General features: G+C 35.4%; 2 protein-coding genes across 35 annotated transcripts; both read right to left on the bottom strand.

Annotated features, from left to right (window-relative positions):
* Nucleotides 1-606: 606 nt before the first annotated feature.
* On the bottom strand, nt 607-18051 carry LOC114323357 (two pore calcium channel protein 1B). 34 transcript variants are annotated; one of them, XM_082891012.1, is made up of 12 exons: nt 16716-18030; nt 16405-16478; nt 15515-15610; nt 15142-15298; nt 13440-13504; nt 13127-13216; nt 11384-11405; nt 10440-10540; nt 9791-9842; nt 9473-9574; nt 1071-1119; nt 607-907 (listed from the first exon to the last, which is right to left on the bottom strand). In XM_082891012.1, exons 3-10 carry the CDS (start codon nt 15574-15576, stop codon nt 9512-9514), a joined length of 612 nt encoding a protein of 203 aa, XP_082747138.1. In that variant the 5' UTR covers nt 15577-15610; nt 16405-16478; nt 16716-18030; the 3' UTR covers nt 607-907; nt 1071-1119; nt 9473-9511. The 34 variants fall into 34 exon arrangements, 27 of the variants coding, with proteins under 27 accessions (XP_082747138.1, XP_082747134.1, XP_082747136.1 ...); XM_082891008.1 differs by having other exon boundaries at nt 15142-15330; nt 16716-18027; XM_082891010.1 differs by adding an exon at nt 15697-15765 and having other exon boundaries at nt 15495-15610; nt 16405-18026.
* Nucleotides 797-8954, bottom strand: LOC145800204 (zinc finger CCCH domain-containing protein 56-like). Its single transcript, XM_082889852.1, has 4 exons — nt 7518-8954; nt 3157-3232; nt 2766-2914; nt 797-907 (listed from the first exon to the last, which is right to left on the bottom strand). Exons 1-4 carry the CDS (start codon nt 8952-8954, stop codon nt 797-799), a joined length of 1773 nt encoding a protein of 590 aa, XP_082745978.1.
* Nucleotides 18052-26405: the final 8354 nt, after the last annotated feature.

Genomic DNA, 26405 nt, shown 5'->3' with positions numbered 1-26405 from the left:
CAACAAAAAAATTGGTCGCTAAAAGTCTATTTTTGGTCGGCAAAAGTTATCCGCAACCAATTTTTTTGGTCGCTACTTTGGTCGCCAATTGAGGGTCGGCAAAAGTAATTCGTGACCAAAATTTTGGTCGGTCGGCAAAAGTTGGATTTGCCGACTAAATTTTTGGTCGCTACATATTTAATTACCGCGACTAATTTATTTTGTCGCCAAAACACTTTGGTCGCGAAAAGTGATATTTTCCCGACCAAATTTCTTAGTCGCCAATTGTCACATTTCGCGACCAAAAAGTTTGGTCGCCAATTATTACATTTCGCGACCAAATTTTTTGGTCGCTAATTATCACATTTCGCGACCAAAAAAATTGGTCGCCATTTGTGTCTTTTCGCGACCAAAACTTTTGGTCGGCAAAAGTGAGATTCCACGACCAAGAGTTGTTTTGGTCGGCAATACATGTATTTTTTGCGACCAAAACTCTTGGTCGGCAATTGTCATTTTTTGCGAAAAAAATTATTTTGGATGTCGCGACTAATAAATTGGTCGCCAAAGCATGAAAACAATACACCTGTAATGATGTTATAATTCAATCAATCCATAATAAACCTATAATTTTAAAGCATCATTCAAATTAACTGAATCATTAACATTCGACACAATACATAATTCATTAACATTCGACACAATACAACTATTCTAAGTTTTCAATTCATATTCAACATAATACATTAAGTTGCCTTGATAGCCAATCAAAAAGATCCACTAAGTTTTAATTCATTAACTATTCCACACAATACATAATTCATATTCTAAGTTTTAATCCACTAAGTTGCCTTGATAGCCAATCAAAAAGATCCTTGCGCCCTTCCGTGCCAAGCTTCGCATCCATTAAAGCAGTAGTGATGTAAGGCACCTAATAAAGAAACAGAATTGGAAAATTTATCAGAGAAGCATGATAGTGGCAGCAACACTAGATTGCAAACCCGTATCTTTGCAAAAATCAATTAAATCCTATAAACATGTACATCATATTGAGACAACTAGCTGGCATAATAAAACTGTACTTGTTGCTATACCTGCAAATTTCAGTACACGATGATTAATAAGCTAATAGCCATAACAACCCTACCAGTAAGATAAGCAAAAAAGTTAAATACCTGTGTCATTGTCAAATCTTACTCCAACACAAATACAATTCAATGATTGCTAATTGGTGGTTGAGCAGTTATACCAGACACTAATTACTTCTGTAGGTAGCGTATCTTACAAATGATGAGTTATTGAAGACCTAACATGAACTTATTCAGGCATAGTTAACTATCAAGGCTCCATTCCCTTTAAATGACCTAAAATTTGCAATTCACCTGAAGTGGGCCCTTCAGCACAATAAATATTTCTTACTTTCCAATTTCCCAATAGGCAATAACATAGCACATAAATTCGAGGAATGGCGCAAGTGACGTTCCATATAGTGGTAAACCCAACATCATAAACTTTGACGGTCTTTCATTCTTCCCTTCATGATCACCAAAACTCATGGTACATGTTCAAGAGAAATCAAAAAAACTAAGTATAAACATTGGACATGGAGAGAGAATAACCTTCCAGCCATTCTTTCCATACAGCACTCTTCAATTGTGAAACACTATCAGCATTTACTCCTACTGACAGTGATGAATTGCATTACTCATATATATATAGTGGTGTGGGTTATCATGAAAAATTAGATTTTATTTTGTCCAAAAAGATAACTTACTTGAAGAACAATCATAATTTAAAAATGAAAAGAAAAGAAGATGGTATTAACTGATAGGAACAACGGCGTGCAAATAAAACTACATATTCAGGCATTTGACAAACAAATTTTTTAAAAATACCAGACAGTAAAAATTGTTAGGCTGACGCTGTCAAACAAAGCAAAAATGACACCCCCACAAAAATTACTACTTTTTTTATAATTATTTACGCCATGTAATTTCCCCTTCAATATATATATATATATATATAAATGTAGTACAGCAAATCATAGTGAATGCGACCGTCCTGATGCTGTCAAACAATTTAATTGTTAGGCTGCAAAAGCCACCAATTTATACTGAGGCATAAATAAATACATCCATATAGTTTATTTATTTATTTATATTTTTCACTGATTCTATTCTAGTCCCAATAATTATAATTTGAACACAAAAAAAAAAAAAACTCACAACTTTGAGTCAGTTTTAATGTTGATCTACATCCAAGTTAATTAGTAAAAAGATGACCCCAAAAGGAATGTATCATGCACATTAAGGGAAAAATGAGCACTACTTTTGCCTTGGACCCACCAAATCCAAATGGGTTATCCATTTTCTAAATGAATAAACCCATCATCCTCTTCCCTCACTGTTAAAATTGATGTATTATTGATTGATTGTTAAAACCTATCACCTATCACCTACTTCACCCACTTAAACCTACTCCACTAAACCTAACCCACTACACCACTACCACCTCACCTACTCCACTAACCCACTACACCACTACCACCTCCACTTCACCTACTCCTTACCTACTACACACTCACCCTCTTCTATATATAGGAACCATGAATCATTGTAATATAAATAACATTATATCAATCAATAATACAATTCTCTATTTCTCTTTATACATTAAATTTCTACATGGTATCAGAGCTATAAGATTTAGGCCTATACTCCTTTCTTTCCGGCGGGCAGCCGGCCGGCAACCTTGCCTTCGCTGCCCGCTGGAGTTTTTTCTACACATACATTCACTTTCCTACTGCTGCACCTCCACAACCGGCAGACACCACTGCTGCAACTCCACGACTGAGCTACCATACAGCCTCCAAACCGTGACCATGCACACATGAACAACTTTTTCTCATCATTCTTCTGGGAGTTCTCATCAATGGTGTCTGAGATCATTGTTACAGTGTAGACCAGCTCTATTTGCAGATCCTTTCTCTGTCCGGTTGTTCTTTCATATCGGCCAAGAGCTTGCCTTATTTGGTACAGTTGGGTCAGACTCTTGTGGGGTTGAACATCAAGCACTGCTATGCGCTAAGCAGCAGCATCGTTGATCTGCTTGTGGAGCGCCTATGGCGATGTGTTATGCTCTCGGGATTTGGCATGCAACTCTTTTTTTTTTGCAACTTACCTTCCATAAGGAAGCTGTTGGAAGAACTTTGGCCGCCCAAATGATGGGTCGTTGCTTTCTTCATCGCCATGCTTCCCTAAGAATACAGATACGGGTTCTGGTTCTAGAATTTATTTTCCATTGTCTTTTTCTGTCTCGCTGGCAGTTTGTGTTTTAATGTGGCCATGCATCGACATCATGCATCCATATCATGCATAGGCTAAGCTTTTAGTTTTTGAGTCCGGAGGAAAAAAAAAACAGTTTAATGAAAAAAAAAAAAAAAAAAAAATCATCTCTCCTCCGTTTGATTTCCAACTCCATTATTTTTATTTATTTTTCTCCAAACCACTTTCCGTCTTTCCCCCATCTTTCATTTTTTATTTTAAATATATTTTTATTATTTTTTCTTTATTTTTTCTTTCACATTATTTTTAATCTTTTTCCAATTCCATTCATACCATATAGCTTTGCACACCAAACCATATTTTATTCATCTCAGGGATCCACCCCGATCACAATTTTACACACAAAAAAAAAAAAAAAAAAAAAACAACAACAACAACAAACCACCACACAACACCAACAACTTTGTTTTCTTTTCTGCAGCCGGCCATCAACCGACCTCACTTCTTCGCCTATTCCGCCGGTCTTTTCTTCTTGCCTCCGTCCTGGGCGGCCCTTGCCGGTGCTGCCTCCGTGTTTCCCACTCCACTGGGCACGATCACTACTCCCTGCTCCTCCACTGCAGCAAATGGCGGCCCTCCAAATCGGAACATAACGGTGGCCTTCCGCTTCAGCTCCTTATTTTCCGCCTTTAGCACACTTATCTCTGCTCGCGCATCCTTATACATGCGCTGGAGCAGAGCCAGTTGGGCGTTTAACTGCTGCACCTCATTTGTCCTGCTCTGCAACCGGTGCGACAAGTTTGTGACCGCAGTCATGGTTTCCACACATGACTTCAGAGTATACTGATTGGCCTCAATATCAGTTTGCACCGCCATTTTTTGCTCCACCGACCGCATCGGAAAGTTCAACGGAGCAAACACAGAGGTGTTTGGTTGAGGTTCACTGGCCACCGCACCAGTTCTCTCTCTTGTTGACTCATTGAGGTCGGGAAAGAGAGTGAGCAGACCACGGGATGAAGAGGCCATATTCTGGGTAGCTGAACGGGAAGAAGAGGCCATGTTTTTTGGGTTGCTGAGTGTTTCAGCGAAATAGCAATTTCAGACTGATAATGTTCGGAAGGGGAGTGTTTCAAGATTTGCAGCTCTTAGAGGCAATCTCTCAGAAAATGAAGAGTTTTTCAGAAGTTTTTTCCCAGGTTTTTTTGTCTTCGCTTCTGCCTCAAGCACAGCCTCCGCATTGGTTTATATCGACACTGACGACGCGGCCGACACGCCACTCTGTCGCTCACGTGCCTCGCCGCGTCTCCGGCTCACCTTTTGATGGCTCGACGTTTTCTGTCAGGCACGACTTTTGATGAAGTGGGCGCGCCTTTTGAGGGCGCAACTTTTGATGGCACGTCTTTTTATGGATTGGGCACGCCTTTTGATGGCACGCCTTTTGAAAGATTGGGCACACCTTTTGAGGGTGCGACTTTTTAGGGGTCCGACAAGACTCTGTAAACTGTCCCGACATTGATTCCGGTTAGCTCCTTCATGGGTCCGACAAGACTCTGTAAACTGTCCCGACATTAATTCCGGTTAGCTCCTTTATGGGTCCGACAAGACTCTGTAAACTGTCCTGACATTGATTCCGGTTAGCTCCTTTATGGGTCCGACAAGACTCTGTAAACTGTCCCGACATTGATTCCGGTTAGTTTCTACAAGGGTCCAGCAAGACTCTGTAAACTGTCACAACAACTGTCACAACATTGTCTGCTACAACGGTCCGACATGACCCCATAAACTGTCTTCTACATCGGTCTGACACCACCATACAGTGTCCTCTACAACGTTATGACACCCCCATACAGTGTCCTCTACAACGTTATGACACCCCCATACCGTGTCCTCTACAACGTTATGACACCACCATCCAGTGTCTTCACCAATGGTCTGACACGACCATACAGTGTCACCTATCCTCTTTTATTTTTATGTATTTTCTTGTTTTGTAACTCTCTCCAAACTCAAGTTGGTTAGTTCCTATCCCCCTTGAGTTTGCGGGGGGCTGTTAAAACCTATCACCTATCACCTACTTCACCCACTTAAACCTACTCCACTAAACCTAACCCACTACACCACTACCACCTCCACTTCACCTACTCCTTACCTACTACACACTCACCCTCTTCTATATATAGGAACCATGAATCATTGTAATATAAATAACATTATATCAATCAATAATACAATTCTCTATTTCTCTTTATACATTAAATTTCTACATTGATATATATTTTGTATACAATGACTCTCCTATATATAGAAGAGAAAAACATATTCACCTACCACACTCAACTCTCACCTAACACACTTACATCTACCTACCACACTCAACTCTCAACTAACACACTCAACTCTACCTACCACACTTACAGCCCCCCTCAAACTCAAGGAGGATAGATACTAACCAACTTGAGTTTGGAGAGAGTAACAAAATAGGAAAGTAAACTGATAAATAAAATAAAACAGGATAGGAGACACGGTATGGTCGTGTCAGACCGTTGGAGAAGCTAATGTCTGGACAGTTTACGAGGTCATGCCGGACCGATGTAGAAGTTGACCGGGAGCAATGGCGGGACAGTTTATGGGGTCATGTCGGACCGATGTAGAAGACAGTTTATGGGGTCATGTCGGACCGTTGTAGCAGACAATGTTGTGACAGTTGTTGTGACAGTTTACGGAGTCTTGTTGGACCCTTGTAGAAACTAACCGGAATCAATGTCGGGACAGTTTACAGAGTCTTGTCGGACCCATGAAGGAGCTAACCGGAATCAATGTCGGGATAGTTTACAGAGTCTTGTCGGACCCCTAAAAAGTCGCACCCTCAAAAGGTGTGCCCAATCTTTCAAAAGGCGTGCCATCAAAAGGCGTGCCCAATCCATAAAAAGGCGTGCCCAATACATAAAAAGGAGTGTCGGACATGATGGCGAGGCGCGTGACTACCTTGGCTTGCGCGCCCGTTTTGTCGTCTGGCATCAAATGGCGCGCGATGCGCGTGTCTGCCTCTTCATCATGGTCTTTATAAACCGAAGCGAAGGCTGAGGCTTGGAAGCATAACAAACCAGTTGAAACCTCTTCGTTCTCTGAGAGCTTGTCGCTAAGAGCTGAAAATCGTGAAACACTCTGTAAACACTCTGTAACCAACCCTTCTCTGAAACACTCAGCAACCCATAACATGGCCTCGTCTTCCCGTTCAGCTACCCAGAATATGGCCTCTTCGTCCCGTGGTCTGCTCACTCTCTTTCCCGACCTCAACGAGTCAACAAGAGAAATAACTGGTGCGGTGGCCAGTGAACCTCAACCAAACACCTCTGGTTTTGCTCCGTTGAACTTTCCGATGCGGTCTGTGGAGCAAAAAATGGCGGTGCAAACTGATATTGAGGCCAATCAGTATACTTTGAAGTCATGTGTGGAGACCATGACGGCGGTCACAAACTTGTCGCACCGGCTTCAGAGTAGGACAAATGAGGTGCAACAGTTAAACGCCCAACTGGCTCTGCTCCAACGCATGTATAAGGATGCGCGAGCAGAGATAAGTGTGCTAAAGGCGGAAAATAAGGAGCTGAAGCGGAAGGCCACCGTTATGTTCCGATTTGGAGGTCCGCCATATGCTGTAGTGGAGGAGCAGGGTGGAGTAATCGTGCCCAGTGGAGTGGGAAACTCAGAGGCAGCACCATCAAGGGCCGCCCAGGACGGAGGCAAGAAGAAGAGACCGGCGGAATAGGCGAAGAAGTGAGGTTGGTGGGTGGCCGTTTGCAGAAAAGAAAACAAATCTTTTGGTGTTGTGGTTTGGTTTTTTGTTGTTGTTGTTGTTGTTTTTTTTTTTTTTTTTTTGTGTGTGTAAAATTGTGATCAGGGTTGATCCCTGAGATGAATAAATTATGGTTTGGTGTGCAAAGCTATATGGTATGAATGGAATTTGAAAAAGATTAAAAAATAATGTGAAAGAAAAATAAAGAAAGAAATAATAAAAATATATTTGAAATCAAAATGAAAGATGGGGAAATAAGGAAAGTGGTTTGGAGAAAATAAATAAAAATAATGGATTTTGAAATCAAACGGAGGAGAGAGAGGGGACAAGCCCATGTGAGGGAAAGAGGGGTTTAAAGAAAGTGAGGGAGTGGGTTGATTAAAAAAAAAGGATTGTGGGTTTGAAAGTGGAAAGATGAGAGAGAGAGAGAGAGTGAATTTGTTTGCTTTAACAAGATGACAAACTTGGGCACAAGTCTCTGTGGCAGCATTGCATTTTTCTGCCTCCCTCTGATACTGGGAAGCTACCCTTCTTGCTTCTGCAAAGGTAATGTTCATATGGTGAGCATGCTCTTCATTCACTGTCTCCTGCAGTTTCATCTCCTCTGTGGAGAAAAACTCATCAAGGTTCGAAGGGGTTAGGGTTTTCGAATGAACAGGAAGCTTTGTGGAGGAGGTGTTAAGATGTGTCTGCGAGAAGCATGACATATCATTCAAAAGCTGCTGTTGCTGAACTTCAAATTCTAGGAGCATTTCAAGCTCCTCAGCGGGGATGTCCCTGGCGTTAAGAGATGATCTCAGACGGCTTGTCTGTAAATTGATTCCTGGCAGATGTAAAGTGGGGATATTTGGCTGTGGCCAAGCCATAGATGGGTGCGTAATAGTATTTCCAGAAGGGGACATGGGTGGATTGAAAGGAGAAGGTGCCATGCCACCAACTGCTGACGGAGAACCAGGCAAAAGACTCAATGTTACAGCCATATCCATGAAAGTAGCAGCAGAAGTGGATGATCGGGGGGATGGAACAGCAGATCCTGTAGACATGTATAGTGGCCGAAGTTCCTCAGATGTGTGAGCAGAGAAGCAAACCCTGCGGGAGCAACCTGTGCCATCTTTGCAGAGTCTGGTCCTGTATTGTGCTGGGTGTAGCCAGCACTCAAAAACCCCATGAGCATACTCACACAAGTCCCCACGTCTGCATTGCCCCTTACGAAAATCTGGACAAGGCACACAACTGTAATGAAACTTCCTTGGATCTCTTCTTCGGGCATTCTCACCCGGATGAACAAAAGGGCACTCAGTCCAATCATGAGAATACGCTCGAGAACAAGGCCATATCTTAAATGAGAACATCCGAAATTCATCAGTGGAATATGCACTGTTCTTGATGTCTGGAAGAGAAGGATCAACCGGGTATTCTTTCCTCTCCGGTGGAGAGGATGCTCGGGTATCACTCAACCTAAAATTATTTAGTGATGATGCTGAATCCACAGCAGAAGACAAGGGACCATTTTCTGGAGACGATAAGTGTGATGACGAATTCGATTTCTCACCACCAAAGGATACCTTAATGTCCGGTAGATGAACAGAATCATCATTCCTGAGGAGCCTTTCAAGGGTATCTTTCAAGTCAGGAAACTTTGAAGGAGCGACAATAACATCAATAGGTCTATGGCCATTGCCATCAGTCAAATTGCGATCTGCACCAGCAAGTAACAACATCTGTACAACATCAACAGCATTGACAGATCCACTAGATGCAGCACAGTGAAGGGCAGTGCTCTTATCTGGGCCACAGGAAAGGTTTACATCTGCCTCGGATAAAGAGAGTATTAGTTTTACAACATCAACACTGCCATACATGGCAGCAACCATTAACGGGGTTCGATTCTCAAGTACCATCTGTTTTGCTGCAGTGGTTATTGGCGGTGATTGGAGAGGAGGTATGTGTTGGAGGTTTCAATTGGTTGAGGTCTGGCGGGCAGTTAAGGCAAAGTTGCCGCCCGCCAGAAGGCGAAGAGCACCAAGAGCTTAACCTATAGCTCTGATACCATGTTAAAATTGATGTATTATTGATTGATATATATTTTGTATACAATGACTCTCCTATATATAGAAGAGAAAAACATATTCACCTACCACACTCAACTCTCACCTAACACACTTACATCTACCTACCACACTCAACTCTCACCTAACACACTCAACTCTACCTACCACACTTACACTCACCAACCAAACACAACCTAAGGAAAACAATTTTAAAATATTACAAATAAAGCAAGAGAAAAAAAGAAGTGGGAATTCTCAAGGCAAAAGAACTAGTAGGAAACTAGCCTTTAAAAGAAAAAAAGAAAAGAAAAATGAAAATAAATAAAGCAACCTAAATTGCGTTTTAGACTAACAGCAGAAACACCAACCACTGAGGAAGCTTCCACAATTTCATCGTGTAGTCTTCGCTATGTCACGACAAGGTTTCTGTGGGAGTGATGTGTGATACCAATTACATCCTTCTCATGGACCTGCCAAATTATTAAGAAATAATAAGAGCACTTTCAAGCCAAAAATATTGGATTTCTGCATAATGCAAGCCAAATTAGTAAATAAATATAACTAACAATTAATACCACATCCTGTTTATAAAACTAAGAATGAATCAAACTTCAAAACATAATTGCCGATTCTTGTAATGTAGAGATTGTGGCACTTGCTTGGCCTCCGAAAAAATAAAAGATTACCTCCATTAGATGCTCCAGTTTACCATACTGGTAGCTAAAGCAGTACATATTTCTGCACAAAATTTATAAATCGTTAAGAGTTAATAACGAATCCCATAAATGTAGCAATTCTAAGCAATAAAATTGTTATCACAGAAGCATGTGGTTCTCAGTAAGACATCAAGGCATTCAATTCAAGGATATGGAAATAGGCTAGTATTTACAGCTCAGCTGTTCCAAAGCAATAAGCTTATTTTATAATCAAATCCAATAAAGATGAACTGGAAGATTGAAATAGGCTTCCAAACAACAAAACCCATTGCCACCACATTAAAGAGATGAACAAGAAGACAGGGAACCAACAGAACAAAAGGAATGAGTTACTGTATTCACTGCATTTCATAGACATAGCATGGTCAAGGAGAGAATGATTTGTAGCATCTCATTTCCTAAAATAAAATTCCAAAAATTCACCATGTTCCGTAGACATGGCACAGGAGAAGGGAGATTGATTTATGGCATCTCTTTTCAACTGAAAATATGATACTTCATCTTTATAATCTTTCTGCATCAATATGATCATACTAATTATGATGAGTTTTTGTTCATAAATATAAAAGATTATTCTCTTGATGCTGGCAACAGAAACAATCTCATAGATGTGCTGTACCTATCTTCACCAGCATAGTAAATCCATTCCCCTTTAGGTGGTAAACAAGCTGCTATAGAATCTCCACCTTCTCTTTTACCAGATGAGAAGCTCTTCACAACCTATAATAGAAACATAGAAACAAATAATAATTTAATACTTCATTGTGGTCTGCTCACCACATAACCCAAAACGAAATATGGGAAGCCAGAAATTTACTTTCCACATTTAACTAGAACAAGCATTAGCAAAATGTATAATATAAAATTAAAATATGCTACGTGCTCAAGCAACCCCCAACTAGGAAATGTTCAAGTATGTAGCAAAAATTCAGCAAGTCAGACATTTCATTGCATTTGAGATCTCAACTATACTAGGTCAGAGGCATAAAGAAATTGCAAATTTATCTGTAGTTCGTATATTTCCCAATATGTGAATAAATAAGAATTTTAAAATTTTAAAAGAATGCACCGATCAGACAAATGCGGAGGTAGAGAACCCGAATGCACCGATCACTGCTAGAAATTAGGCTTTTAGTGGCGTTTAAAAAACGCCGCTATAGCTATCAAAAACGCCGCTAATTATTTTTGTGACGTTTAGTATCAAACGTCGAAGATGCGGCCGTCGCTGTAACTTTAAGACGCTTTAAATCTCTAGTCACTACAAGACATAGTCACTGTCCAAGGCAGACTGCAGTCTTGTAGCTAGAGTAATCGTTACCTACAAAGACCATAGATAAAGTTAGTATTATCTATCCAACAACCTGCTTTGGCATGTTCGTACAACTATAGAATTCTCCAATTAATAAATTGGAGTTTGTACCTTTTTCCACCAGTCTATCAGTTCATCAACTAAGCAGACTCATGTGTAATTTACAGTGGGACATGATTTTTGTTTCCATATATACAAAATCTCAAAACAAGAAGAGACCAAAAAATAAAAAAAAAAATCCAAGGCAAACATACCTGAAGCAACAAGAAGACAAACCGTCACCAAAAAAAATTTCATTAAAGAGGTTCATTCATATAAATCAAAGCAGCATTATTACAAAGAGGATACAAAATTGAGTAGACCAACCACATCCTTTGGAACATTGCTAGCATCCCAAAAGTTGATTAAATAAAATTAACAACCAAACTATTTTTTTAAACAAAGATTACGACCAAATGCTTGATTAAACATCAAAATAGAACATAGAGATATTACGAATAATCAGGCCAAGCAACGTATCAATTTCAAAATGTGTCAATCAATTGAGAAAAAAAAAATGTAAATACTACAAATAAATGACTTGATTTGCGGTTTTTTAAAAAGAGAATTAAATGTTCTACAATATATAAGAAATAAGTGGATCTGTTTTCATCATTTATGATTTTGAATAACTAAAAAACAGCATTAAACCTAAAAAAATATCATGCACCTAATTGCTATGGAATTTGTTTCCCAATGGAAGCCAAACACCTTATTAAAGAAAGAAGGGGATGGAGATTACTGAAAGAAATTGCCAAAAAAAAAAAAAACTAAAATATTAGTCTAAGAAAACATCAAATAGCTTCAACTATTAATAGGTACCAAAAGTATAGTTCAAATCACAAATCTAATCAACTTTTCCAGCAACTTTTCCCATGGTTTCAAAAAAATTATGCACATAGTAGTAAACAGAGAAGCTGCATTTTGAAAATAGTACTCGAGGCGTTTTTATTACTATTTGAGTTTATTTATCGTGGGTTGGACCTTGTAAATTCGGGGTGTGACAATCCATACCCGCATCCGTGCTTCATAAGTCGCCATAATAAGGCAAAAAAATTATCTAGCAAAAGAAAAAGGGCGACAAGTCATTACAATGGCAACAACTACACATTATTGTTTCGTATTTTGGTAAGTGAAAAACTCACTACAAAATTCCATATAGTCTTTGTGGTTGAACTTTTATAGCACATACAGACACAATCCAAGTTAATCAGTATTTCTTTTTTTACACAAAATTAGTTAACACTAGGCCAAATTCATCTTTAAACATTCACCACTATTATACTTGATGACACATTAAAGGTGATATACTTTTGCCTCCTTTTCTATGCAGCAAGTAGATGTTCTAAACTCTATATATATATACAAAAGAAAAAGAAAACAAGTGTAATCAGGTAGCAGTTTAATACGTTAGGTAGTTAAAGCATAACATCTTGAGTCAACAATAACCTAAGGCAATGTCAACCTTCAATTCAGTACTAATTTTGAGCCCAAAAAGAAAAACAAACAAACAAACAAACAAACAAACAAAGACAGAAAGAAAGAAAGAAAAAAATTATATAAATTTTCCAGAGTGCATAAAAAGTGTATGGGTATGTTTGGTTTGGTTTTAAAAAAGTAGTTTTTAAAAGTTGTTTTGGAGACAGAGTTTAGAAATTTTTTTGATTTGTATCACATTACAATTTAGTCCTGTGGGAAACACAATTTTGTATATTCTGCAAGGTGCGCCATCCAGATTAATTGTTAGCTCAAGATAAACAAGGCACCAAAACCTTCGGTTGCTAACAAGGATATGGAACAAATAAGAACAAGCCACAAAGGGCATAATTTTCACTAGTTAACTAGGTAAACATAAATCACAAGTGAACTGCAAAGACAAGTTGACATATTCTTCAGTCATGCACAGAGCAGTATGAATGAAGAGAAGATATAGATGATCGTGACAGACTAGTGTTACCTGCATCCAGGCTTGCCAGTTTCCCATTATTAGTAAATTGAAAAGTGTCACCATTCCATTTGGGTAGTCAGTGAAATTGAAAAGTAGGTAGCTTCCTTTGTCAAGAAAACTGAGTCACAAAACTAAAATTTAACTCATAGACAACACCTTAGAAAGTGCAATGAACAGGAAAATAACAATGTCAGCTCTTGGAGATGTAGGTCTTTGGTAAATGTAGGTAAATCATTAATATTCTATCAAGAACAACTATGGATTGAATAACGCATGTCCCAAAAGGTGTATTAAAATACTCTTAACTTAATGGCATAGGATACTCATTATCAGAAAGATCTGTTCCTTCTAATTTGGGGTTCCCAGCATTGACTAGACCACCAAATATCTGCAAGCAAAAGAAGACACATGAAAGACAAATTATGTTAAATTTTATACTGCAGACAAAGACAATCAGTCAACTAAAAAGAAATAAAATTGAAGACCACATGAAAGCTTTTGACATGACTTGGAATTCAAATTAGGTGAATAAGGAGTTCCATGTTTTGTTCTGAAAGTGAAAGATGTCAGAAATGTTAAGCATAACTAAGCAGAAATTTAGGACGACAAAGGCCACATGAAAAACTGTCTCTACACACAAAAGCCAAGAGAACAAAATGGAAGCAGGTGAAGATAGAACCTGTTTTACCTGTAAACCAAGAGAGCAATAGATGCATAGAATGCAAAATATGATGCCCATAAATGGCATCAAACTTGGTATGAGGGTCAAAAACGTGGCAACAAAGGCACGGTACCGCTGGACTTGCATCAAGAGCCTAATTAATCGTAACATTCTAGCAAGAAGAAGATAACGGATCTTGTAATTGAGGAGAGCCAATTAAATATATATCATGGAATTTAAAGAAATGATTGTGAGGCTAATCACTCTAGGCAACAGCTAGTACTAAACAAACTATTTTCCAGACATGAGTATGAATCAAGGAATAGAACTATATGATATGCCGTGGCTATTTTTCACGACGACATACCTCGGGTTTTCAACAAGGTTCATGCAAGTGGCTCATGATCCATTTTATTTATTTATTTATATTGGGTATGTGTCTAGGGTCATTAAATTGTATGAGATGTTTTGCATATAAGTGATGAGCACAATTTTTATGCATCTGGAGATGCAGGTTAACCAGCCTTGGATGTTTATCTATTATTTTCTTATGCAATACAACTGTACAAGTATAGAGGTGAAATTCGAACTACAAAAGCAAAATGTAGATGTGGATTCTATCTCTCACTAACTTCCTCCTGATTACAAACGGACACACTTGAACTAATAAACTCATGTAAATTAAATTACCAAAAGTAAACTGGAGTTAGCATGGAAAAGAGGATACTTGTAAACTGAGTATAGCATCCAGAACAGATTCATCGGACATATTTGCAGGTCAAGATCACCAAGCTTATAGTTCCCCACCATCTAAATTCTTCAGGGGGTCATGTTAGAAGAAAACTAGTATCCTTGAGATTCCAACTCAAAGTATTAATATACAAATAAAGTACACATAAAACATGAGTTATTTGCTGCAACAATGGTGCTATCAAGGATGTCAATATTTTTTCATTCCAATGAGCTGCTTCAAAAGCATATAGTGTTTGGAGAGGCTATCTTATCAGTATTTTAAATAAATGGTCATTCTATTAGTAAAGGTTGGCATAGCGGAGGTTACAAAGAAAATTTCGGCCTTAACTTGCACAAAGTGTCTGTCCTCATACTTTATTTAAACCTGTGTTTTAACCACTTAAGAACCAAAGCTTTAATCACTGTACCCTCTTTAATGGTTACATACTAGTATATCTTGCAAGCTGCAAAAGTATGACAGTAGTTAATTTATTTGTGTACTTCAGATATAGTATACATACCTGGGCCTTGCCCATATTAATGTATTACATTTTGACCTCAAAAACATTATTATGTTTTTTTAAACAAATGGGAAAATTTTAAAGGTATTTTGCAAGCAAGCAATAATTTACATTAGATTTGGACCAGGCCAGATACAAGACATCACTAGTGTGGCCATGAAATTCTTGCAGTGGCAACTCCTCAATCTGATGAATTTTTTCCACCAACTCCTCAATAACTTCCATCCTCTTGTTTTTGATGAATTTTTTCCACTCAGCAGAAACACAACTTGTAGCAAATCTTATAATGGTCATTTGAATCTACGAAAGGATGCAATATTAATGAACAAAAAATCAGTTCTTTATTTCCTTTCCCAATAAAGAAAGGGTATCATATCTTTGTTTTATGAGTTCTCTTTTCAAACATGGTATAGTGGAAAATGTGGTATAACACCAAAAATATGTAAAATACTAAAGCATCTTACCATTTTGTTTGCTTTCTTACACTGACATGGATGGCCCTCTTTGACCACTCAAATTGATGCCATTCACTTGTCCAGCCATCATAATGAAAAAGCATAATTTGAAAATCCTCAGAAAACTATCAAAAAATAAAATAAGATTACAAACCTCTACTTGCAACATCATAAAAATAATACATATAATGGAATGGTCCATTTGTGTAACCTTTTTAACTGTTGCATCAATGTTGTTCCTCTGATCCAAACCAACTGTGAATGTTACCAAGTATTTTGGCTTCATTGTCAAATCATGAAAGTTACAGAATGTTCTCCATAAGATGATTGGAGTTATGAGAGTAGTTACACACATGCCAAATCAATGGAAATGTCATATGAGACGGTTTCTTTTTGCACTTATTTCAATTTTTAGTATTTTATGATGTGAGGGTTTCTCACTCTCTTGTCACCAACAATGATAAGCCAATTAAATCTACAAGCAGCCAACCCAACCGTACCAATCTTAACAAATCTAAGCATCACACATTAAAAAATAACCAAAACCTGAAAAGTACAGTTTTGCAAACAGGTTCTACACAATTTCAAAAAACGATGATAAGAGTAATATCCATTAAGCCTTTGACAAGAACATTTCAAAGATGAGAAAACTTTAGTTAAAGAATTATTAAGTAGAATATGCCATGGTCTTAGATATGTGATGAATTTTTATTTATTTTTTATTTTTTGATATTTACTCGCTAAATAACAATGTCTACTCTATTAGGACTTCCGAATTTAGATATGGTCATGGTTGAGTTGGAGAGTTAACAAGAAATTAAAAACTTTACAATGATTAAAACCAATTCCACCATCTAAAATAGGTAAATAATTGCAAAGTCCAGCACCATAACACAATTACTTGTGTTGAACAACATACCTCACTGGGTTCACCCCATAGCCTTCGCAAATAAAAAGTGGACTGAGAGACTACAATTGCTGGAGGTAAGGACTCTGCACCATGAGGATTTGTTGGAACATATATTTGGGAGGAAAACCAAACACGAACAGGTTATCAGCCTAAATAAAAATTGAACATGAACTCTAGGAACACATTTTGTTTTGTAGCAACTGAGAAAAGATATGGGAAAAGCATGTTAAGCTAGTATTTCCAGACAAGGTATAACACAAATCGAGAGAGAGAGAGAGAGAGAGAGAGAGAGAGAGAGAGAGAGAGAGAGAGATCAATACCTCGCGATGAAGCTTTGAAATCGAGAGAGAGAACTTCAAGATTGAAATCGCTCTGAGATGAATCTCAAAATCGAAATCGCTCTAAGACCGATCTGAGAAATCAAACACAGCCTCTCCTGAGATCACTTCCTCTGCGATCGAACCAACCCCCTTCTCTCTTCGCAATCACCCAGAGCTTTAGAGCTTCAGATCGATCTCGGCACCCCCATTCTCTCTCTAACTCTCATCTCTCTCTTGATCGCTTTCTTCTCTTCCAAATTGTCCCCAACCCTAGGCGACGGAACGCCATTCATCTCCCACAGCGTCACCGCCAGCTTCCTCGCAGACACCGGCCTCGACCTCCCACCACCGCTCGCCGTCGTCGTCCTCCAAGACGGAACCGGAGTGCTCGATCTGGATCCTCGAGGCTTACCCACCAAAATGGCCCGCTTGAATCGGTAATTCTGCAACACAGAGGACGAAGACGAAGACGAAGAGCAACCCCCCTTTCGGATCTTGCAGGATCCGGGAATCAAACCCTCCACTACCCGATTCTGCCTTGGCATTATCAATTTCAATTTATCACACACTCTTGCTCTCTCTCTGTGATCTATGAAGAAGAAGAAGAAGAAGAAGAAGAATGGATTTGCAATTGAAAATTCAAACCCTAGAAATTTATGATATGGGTTTTTGAAAGTGTATGTATATGCTTTTTCATAGCTGGAGCTGGTGGAGGGAGTGGGTTGGGGTAATCAGTAGTAGGAGAGCGATGCAAGTAGAAGGAAATGAGAGAGAGAGAGCATGCGAAAGGAAATGAGAGAGAGAGAGAGAGCATGCGAAGGTGAATGCGTGGTACAAAACGACGTCGTTTTAAAAATGGCGACCAAATTTTTTTGTCGCAAAAAAAATTCAGTTCCCGCCTCTATAAAAATCAAATTTCCCTCCCAAACTTTTGCCGACCAAAAGACCACATTAGTCGCAGAAAATGTACATTCGCCGACAAATTTTTTTCGTCGCCAAATCTCAATCAACGACGACTAAAATATTAGTCGCTAAAAGTACTAATTTGGCGACAAATTTTTTTTGGTTGCTGAAAATAACTTTTTGCCGACCAAATTTTTGGTCGCCAAAAAATATGTGACCTTCCACGACCAAATTTGTAGTTGGTCGGCAAAAGCATACCACTTTCTACGACCAACTCATTTTTTGGTCGCCAAAATATAACCTTCAGCGACCAATAATATCTGGTCGCCAAAAATAAAGATCAATCGCGACTAATTAATATTTGGTCGCCAAATGTCATTTTTTTGCGACCAAAATTTTTTTGGTCGGTAAAAGTGGTCGCAAAATGTGTAAATTCTTGTAGTGGTTGCAACGCTGGGCTGGTTCCATAATTAAGCGGTGGTGGTCAATGAGTAGCACATTTTGTAAATAATTTTATGGTGTTATATACATAACAATCTTCATAATCCAAAATCGTAAACTATCATAATTTTCACAAATAATAACATAATGCGAAAAATAAATAACATACCCGGATCAGTTATACGAAACCTTCAAGTGACCCAAAATTGATTGAACATAAACATAATAATAATATTAGTGGAAAAAAGTTTCTCCCTCTTGACCCTCTTTAGAATATATTGAATTCAGAATTATTTTGATAGGTAGTTTGAATGTCCTTTTATAGGTAGAGAGGGGACCAGTTTCCTTATGCAACAATGATTCCACTTTTCCATCAAAGTATGATACTTGGAAAACACTCTTCTTTATTTACCAATTAATTGTAACAAAAATATGGAATCATAATCTCACCAAATCTCTAATTCATATTATCATATCATGTGAGTCAATATAATGACTAAATAAATAATTTAGTCTTACAGTCTCCCACTTGGCCCATATGAAAACTTATGTCAAGATTTAACAAGGTTAACATTAGGCTCACAATAAACCATATTCAATATTACTTTTAATTTGGTTATCATCATAATGCTATAATTAAATAGTTCATTAATATGAGTCATGAGGTTCTACACCAATAGTGCAATATAATCCCTTCCATGTACTACAACATTAGCAACTAGTTTAACATAGCCCTTTTAGTGAAGAGTATAAAGGGGTCCAACAATAATGTCTTTTATGAAAGACTATTCCTGTTGTCATTCATTCATTCTCATATATGTATGTACTCATTTCATAACATGTAATATATCAGAAACACAATTAATGAGATCTCAATGTGTCAACAAACACAATCAATCATAAACCACTGTTATGGATTACATTCAAGACCCAATTGGCAAGTTTCTTAATTGTCTTTAAGAGTAATCCCTTCATCAATAGATCTGCACTTAAAGGTTATGTACTTATGTGTTTTATTGACACTTTCTGTTTCTGAAATTCTTCTTTAACGACAAAGTATTTCAACTATATGTGTTTAGCATTATTAGAGTACTTATCTTTCTAAGAAAATAAAACAATTGCGAAATTATCACAATAAATTCTCAATGACTTGGCAATAAAAGTCAACAATCCCAAGTCTTGAAATAAAGTTTCGCAATAACAATTCATGAATTGTGGTCTCAAAGCACACCACAGATTCAACTTTCATAGAGGATACTTACGATAGTTCGTTTTACACTTTTGTTAATATTGCTCCTCCACATAAAAGAAACAAAGAACCAAAAGTGAATTTTCTATTATCAATATATCATCTAAAGTCTGAATCTAAGTAGCCAACCAATTCATGATTATCAGACTTCATAAATGTGAGAAAGTAATCTTTTATTTCTTATGATTACCTTATCACTTCCTTATTTGAGCATTAAATTTCATACAATAAATGTATAAAGAAACGTTTCCATTCTAATTGAATTTATAAAAATTTGCATAAGACTAGATTTATTTCCTTTCGGAACATGGATAACTTTATGTGAGTATTCTCTCATTCTAAATCTCTAAAGAACTTTTAATAGATATACCTTCTAAGACAATCTCAACAATTCATGTGATTCATTTAGAAATGTTTAATTTCTATCACATAGGTTGTCTTACTAATATATTTCATTTCAAAGTTGTTAAAAAGAAATTTCTTAACTCGTGCAATAAATCACGTACATTATTGACAAACAAAATATCATTAATATACAAAATCATAAGTTGCTCCCATTGATCTTTGGATATGCACACAAATCAAAAATATTTTCTTTAAATCCAAAGGAAAAGCAGTATCATAAAACTTAAGGTACAATTTTTAGAAAGCTTGTTTAAGTGCACAAATTGATTTCTTAAGTTTGCATGTCACATTTTCATTTTCTTCAATAGAGAAATCTTTGAGTTGATTTACACAAAATTCTTCATCTAAACTCTCTTTCAGAAAATTAATTTTCACATACATTAGCAACTCAATACCATAATGAGTTACTAATACCATAATGATTATTAAATCAGCCCTTTAAGATACAAGTGAAAAAAGAATATCTCATTGTAATCAATGTCTACTTTATGAGTAAAATCTTTGGCCACATATCTAGCATTATATCATTTTATATTGCCCTAGAACAATAAATATTTTTGTATCATTAAGCAATTTAATGAAATCCCAAATTTCATTCTGGTCCATTGATTTCAACTAATCATTCATGACATCAATTCCTTTAGTAGAATCAATACTTTCTATGGCTTGTAACAATAAAACCGAGTCTTTACTTATTCTAATATTATTATAAGATTGTTATAGATATACCACATAATCATTCAAAATGACAAATCTCTTTACTTTATGAGATCTTCTTAATATTATTTTTTGTGATTCTTCTATAATTTTTCATTAGTGATAATTATATTATGGAGTAATTGGTTATTCATTTGTTGTTCTAAAACATGAATTTGTTTAACAACTATAGGAACGACAATTTCCTTCAAATTATGGGTAATGATACTTGTACCTAAACTTATTGAATAATCACATTTCATGATTTATCACTCCAACTGATTTCACCATTCTTATTAAATTTGATATTATCGGTTTCTACAATTCTTGTACTATGACCAAGATAGTAAAACTAATACCCTTTGAATTTTCAAGATAATCAACAAAATAACCACTGATTATTCTAAAATCCTATTTCTCTTCATGTGGATCAATAATTATAATTTTGTAGACAACCTCAAAGATGTAGGTGTCTTAAGTTCGGTTTCCTTCTTGTTCACAGTTCAAAGTGAGTGTTTGAAACTGCTTTACTAGGAACAAGATTCTATATGAAAACAATAAATCATAACGACATATATCCACAATATTATGGGTATTTATAAATTATTTAACATACTCTTAGTTATATTCATTAGAGTACAATAATGTTTCTCAACTACATCATTCTGCTGAGGTATTATGCCTTTCATAGAGTTTGGCAAACAGACTTGTGCTTTGCACCACCTTTATGTTTTTTACATTTTTGTTTAATTGCCTTTCTTCTTTAATAAAATACACATCAATGTGTCCATTTACTAGAGATATGTTATGCAATAAATAAACAAAATCATAAAGTGAAAATTCATCTATAAAAGTGATAAAATAACTTTATTTACCAAGCATGAAGTGTCAAAAGGACACGTTAATGTCTATTTGGGTAACATGAAGAAACCCTGTATATCTTATGGCACTTTATTTCATGTGATCGAATTGCTTTTCTTTAATAAAATCCACACTCCCACTAAAAGCAATAAAATCTAAATTCAAAAGAATCTCATCTTTACTAGTCTTTATAACTTTTTTTTTTCTTTCAAAAAAATAGTACAATCTTTTATGCCACAAGTTTGAGGAGTTTTCATTTATCAAGCTATATTTAGGACCAACATAATGATGCAAGATAAATTATTATTATTATTTTTTTTTGAGAAATCATGAAATTTTAATTTATACAAACCATCCTAAATAATACTAAGATTAACAAAAGAGGTATTTTCAATAAATTAGACTTTTATTCTAAATTTTGAAAATAACTATAACGGTTAATTAAGTTTAGACAAATCAATAAATAATTTTTCAAAATTAGAATAAACATAAAAAAAATTTGAACAAAGTCTAAGTAATGATCAATGCCAAAAAATTAAATGATAAGACCCAATAATTTCAATTGGAGTTTTAACATAATTGGTTTGAAAATAATCTTGCACTGTATTAAAAACATGAGTAGCCATTTTCTTTCTTATGAGATTGAAAATCTTGAGCAGACTCATTTTCTTTATGTGGCTATTTTTTTTATGTCCTTTTATAAGCGTTCTTCCTTTCTTTTCGGCTTCTTGAATTACAAGATCAATAAATGATATCTCAATTACTTAAGTTTTATCTCTTCTTATATAAGCATACTAGTCAATTTACTAACTTTCTACTTACTATTCGTAGAATTATAGTTAATATAAATGACTCATACTGAAGAGATAAATAATTCAAAATAAATTGCACGAAAATAAACTTATTCACAAATATTCTTAAATTTTTTTAATTGAGCAGCCAAGTTAGACAATTCAATGAATGCTCATACATCTCATTCATACCATCAAACTTTATGTTGGTAAGCTTAACCATAAGTGTCCCAGTAAAAAAACTTATTAACAGTTTGGAAACGTTCTTTAGCATTATCAATTTAAGAAAGTTAAAACTTAATATTTTCCATAATTATTCGCATAAAAACATAAACGTTATTTGTTCAATCCTTTTATACTTTATGAAAAGTCTTTTCTTTCTTATATACTGCTTGAATCATAATAGCAATAAATTTCTCAAATAGTAACACTAAGTCAAAATTTGAGACATCGAAATGAAACTAAACTTATTTTATTTATTTTGAGAAATCTTTTTCATTTAAAATTGAAACAAAGTATACAAATATACCGAAATAAAACTTTAATCAATAATTTATGCTCACCATATTAATGCTAAGAGTAATCAATAATTGACAATTAGTTAAGATAAACACATGTTTAAACAATCACAAATAGTATTACAACGATCTATCTTTGGGATAATCTAATGGTATACTATTTAACAATCATGGTGATTCCCTTTCACCAATAGGACTAGTTGATAAATATTCATAATTAAGTAGGTCTATTACCTTTGGGTATTCATTTCAATATCAATTATGAATGTCCATCAACTATCATATTCCAATTCAATAACAACTTAGAAGTGGTGCACCTTTCGGCAATCTAATATCTTTGTAATTAAAGAATTGTGATTTGTAAAGTCATTATTTTTTAATACTTGGGAAGGGTATTAAATTTCAATTATTTGATTTGACATCTATTTCTCATTCCGATTGGGTCACTTTGGCAACTACTAATCATATCATAATTTAGATTTCAAATCAAAATAAAAACTTTGCATGGACATTATTGAATAAACAATATTTTATTCACAATTATTCATCACCATAATCATAATGCATATTACTAAATCACAAGAATAATATTAAGGCAATAAATATTAACACAATTCATATTCTATGTCACATAAAAATATATACTTTTGTACCTCATCAAACCATCTATAAAAATCAAGCTTATACATAATGGTGATAATAACATCATACTTAAATAATTTTTTAGAGGTCACAGTTAGATCCATAAATAGTAATATGCTTAGTACTATAAAGATCACAATAACACTTTAATGTGCCTCACAGTAAAATTTGATAATATAAAATTCAGCAAAACATGAATGATTTATTATGTAATATGAATATCTTTAGGCATTACTAAATCAAACAATACAATGGTCATTATCCACTACACCTTTCCTCGTAATAAAAAATAATTAAATCATTCATAATATTCAATTATCAAAATATTAATACATTCGGTTTATCATCAAAGAGTTAGCTCTCATTAAATAAATATTATTTATACAATACGCAATCCAATCTAAAGTAGAAAAATAAGAGTTGCATATTAAATTTCATATCATGTTCAGCAAATTTAAAATGTTAAATCAAGACAATCATAATTGTAATCAAAATTAATTGATATTTACTTAATTGAAAAATCATAATGTTCTGAAACATGAGCTATGATGCCACATGTAAATAATTGCATGGTGTTATGCATATAACAACCTTCATAATCCAAAATCGTGAACTATCATGATTTTCACAAATAATAACATAATGCGAAAAATAAATAACATACCCAGATCAGTTATACGAAACCTTCAAGTGACCCAAAATTGATTGAACATAAACCTTATAATAATATTAGTGGAGAAAAGGTTTCTCTCTCTTGACCCCTTTAGAATATATTGAATTTAGAATTATTTTTATGGGTAGTCTGAATGTCCTTTTATAGGTAGAGAGGGGACCAGTTTCCTTATTCAACAATGATTCCACTTTCCCATCAAAGTAGGATACTTGGAAAACACTCTTCTTTATTTACCAATTAATTGTAACAAAATTATGGAATCACAATCATGCCAAATCTCTAATTCATATTACCATATCATGTAGGTCAATATAATGACTAAATAAATAATTTAGTCTTACACATTTCCCCTGTGGAAGAGATAATTTGAAATATAATAATGACGGTTAAATAAAGAAAAGAAAGAACCATCAATAATTTGGAAATGTATAAAAAAAAATTACATTAAAAATAGCTCCAATTAACAAGAAGGTTTAAAAAATCTTTCAGCTCTGTTGGCACATCCATTCCATCCAAAATAACATTACGAACTAAAAATTCTAAGCACAAAAGGTCATCGGTCACTCGAAAAATTGTACATGGTTTGGTTATTAGATCGAAGAATTTAGGAGTATCATTAACCACTACAACATTATTCTCGTTAAATCCAACAGTCACAAGATCTTGATTATGTAAATCCAATATGAACTTCAATAGGCACCTACAAAGAAACAATTTCAAAATAAGTTTTGCTAAATGTCTAAATTTTATTTATCAAAATCTAAATTACACTATATACAGGTATACCTAATCAAATAACAGGCTTTTTCTCCAAGCTGCAGATGTAATCCCCTGACGAAAGGAACCTTGTCGTATGAAATCATGGGCTAGCGTCGAGTGTTCAAATATTTCAAATAATCTATCAAAGTCAGGTTGTACGACTCATATATGATTGAACCACCACTGCCAAGTGAATCGTCGCCATAAAATGATCGTAGAAAATATCTATGCGTTAAGTGTTTTGAACTATGGAGGACAACTTGACATATCTTGAAATCATCATAATGTTTAATAACTATCTCGGGTCACTTGGGAAGGATACCCAAGCTAAGAAGGTTACTGTCATCATCTGTGAAGTAATTGCAACTAACACTGTGACACTGTAAATAAAATGAATGGCGTTATAGATACATGTCCATAAACAAGATTCGTCAACAAAAAAAAAAAAAAAAGTGCCATTTACCAACATTGCACTCAATTACAGCTCAAAAAATACAAATTTGCAACCAAAAGAAAGAAATAACATTAATTAGGTGGAAAAATTACACCACAATAATATTGCTCATCAAACAAAAAGAAAGTAAAATACAATCCTGTAGAGAAGCACCCCTTTTTTCTAAAGGTAACTGATTCTAAATAAATTAGAATTCTTGCATCTGTAAACATGCCCAGGCGACCATTTTAATTATAATTCTGAAATATCATCCACCCTCAAATTGATGTGACCCACCCATGATTCATGAAACATGCTCTTTTACAACTCCTAATTACAAATTGACAACGATACAACCAAAACCCGCCGAATTTCCAAAACATGGCATACTTAACTTTTTGGACAAAACATCAAGAACCAACATATATAAAACCTTCATATGCGGATCAAAAAAAGAAAAAAATAAATAAATAAAACCTTCATATCTGAATCTTTCCCTTTAAATTCAAATTATGATATGATATTAGAAATCTAACCAGCATTTCAAACTATCTAAATTAACCTAATCATGGAGACAATCTTGCCTTTTAAAAAGTCTTTCTAACACACAGAAAAAGAAAGGTAAAAGTTTCATCAAATTTTGACAAAAAATCCAAAGATCAATTCCTTTAACTTCAAAAAAAATAAATAACATTAACAAGAGAACTAGAGCGCTTGAGGGCTCTGTTTCAAATACAGAATCAGGGAGTACTATCAAAACAAACAGAAAAAGAAACCATTATACAGTAAGTTTTCTGTATATTCAACTTGTGTTTCAATTACATCAAGACCGTAGTTTATATAACCCTAACACACAAACCAAAAAGGAAATACGGAACCATGCCTAACATATACACAGTCATGCCTAATATATATATATACACAATCATCTCTAATATATACACAAGCATGCCTATATACGATTATATTCTCACAACCCCGCTCAAACTTAAGGTGTTTTAGCAAAAAACATGGAGAGTTTGTCAAGAAGAAACCGAAAACAAGCAGTGGTGTGAGTCTTGGTGAAGAAGTCAGCAAGTTGTAGAGCCGAAAGGACAAAAGAAAGCAAGATAGAGCCAGACTAGAGGTGCTGACAGACGAAGTGACAATCAATCTCAATGTGCTTCGTGCGTTCATGGAAAATAGTGTTATAGGCAACCTGAATAGCACCGCGGTTGTCATAGTGGAGAGGACTAAAGAATGCCCAAGGCAGAGAGGAAACAACGAAGCCAGACAACCTTAGCAATAGCATAAGCCATAGCGCGGTACTCAACTTCGGC

The sequence above is a fragment of the Camellia sinensis genome, chromosome 10, assembly GCF_055761805.1.
Source record: "Camellia sinensis isolate YWXY chromosome 10, ASM5576180v1, whole genome shotgun sequence".
Classification (NCBI taxonomy): domain Eukaryota; kingdom Viridiplantae; phylum Streptophyta; class Magnoliopsida; order Ericales; family Theaceae; genus Camellia; species Camellia sinensis.
The sequence above is the reverse complement of the archived record's forward strand: the minus strand, read 5'-3'. Positions and strand labels throughout refer to the sequence as shown.

Bases quoted from the DNA above. Each gene is read 5' to 3' on its own strand.
- LOC145800204 (XM_082889852.1), bottom strand. From the start codon at position 8,954: ATGGTACTTGAGAATCGAACCCCGTTAATGGTTGCTGCCATGTATGGC. The intron at 2,915-3,156 runs GTAAGTTGCAAA...CAATGATCTCAG, and splicing joins CAACAGCTTCCTTATGGAAG to ACACCATTGATGAGAACTCC. The intron at 908-2,765 runs GTATGTGTAGAA...TTTCTTTATTAG, and splicing joins GCAGCAGTAGGAAAGTGAAT to GTGCCTTACATCACTACTGC.
- LOC114323357 (XM_082890995.1), bottom strand. From the start codon at position 15,840: ATGTGTGTAACTACTCTCATAACTCCAATCATCTTATGGAGAACATTC. The intron at 13,505-15,141 runs GTAAATTATTGC...TTTTGCTTGCAG, and splicing joins TGGCCTGGTCCAAATCTAAT to ATATTTGGTGGTCTAGTCAA. The intron at 9,575-9,790 runs GTAATCTTTTAT...ATAATTTGGCAG, and splicing joins AACTGGAGCATCTAATGGAG to GTCCATGAGAAGGATGTAAT.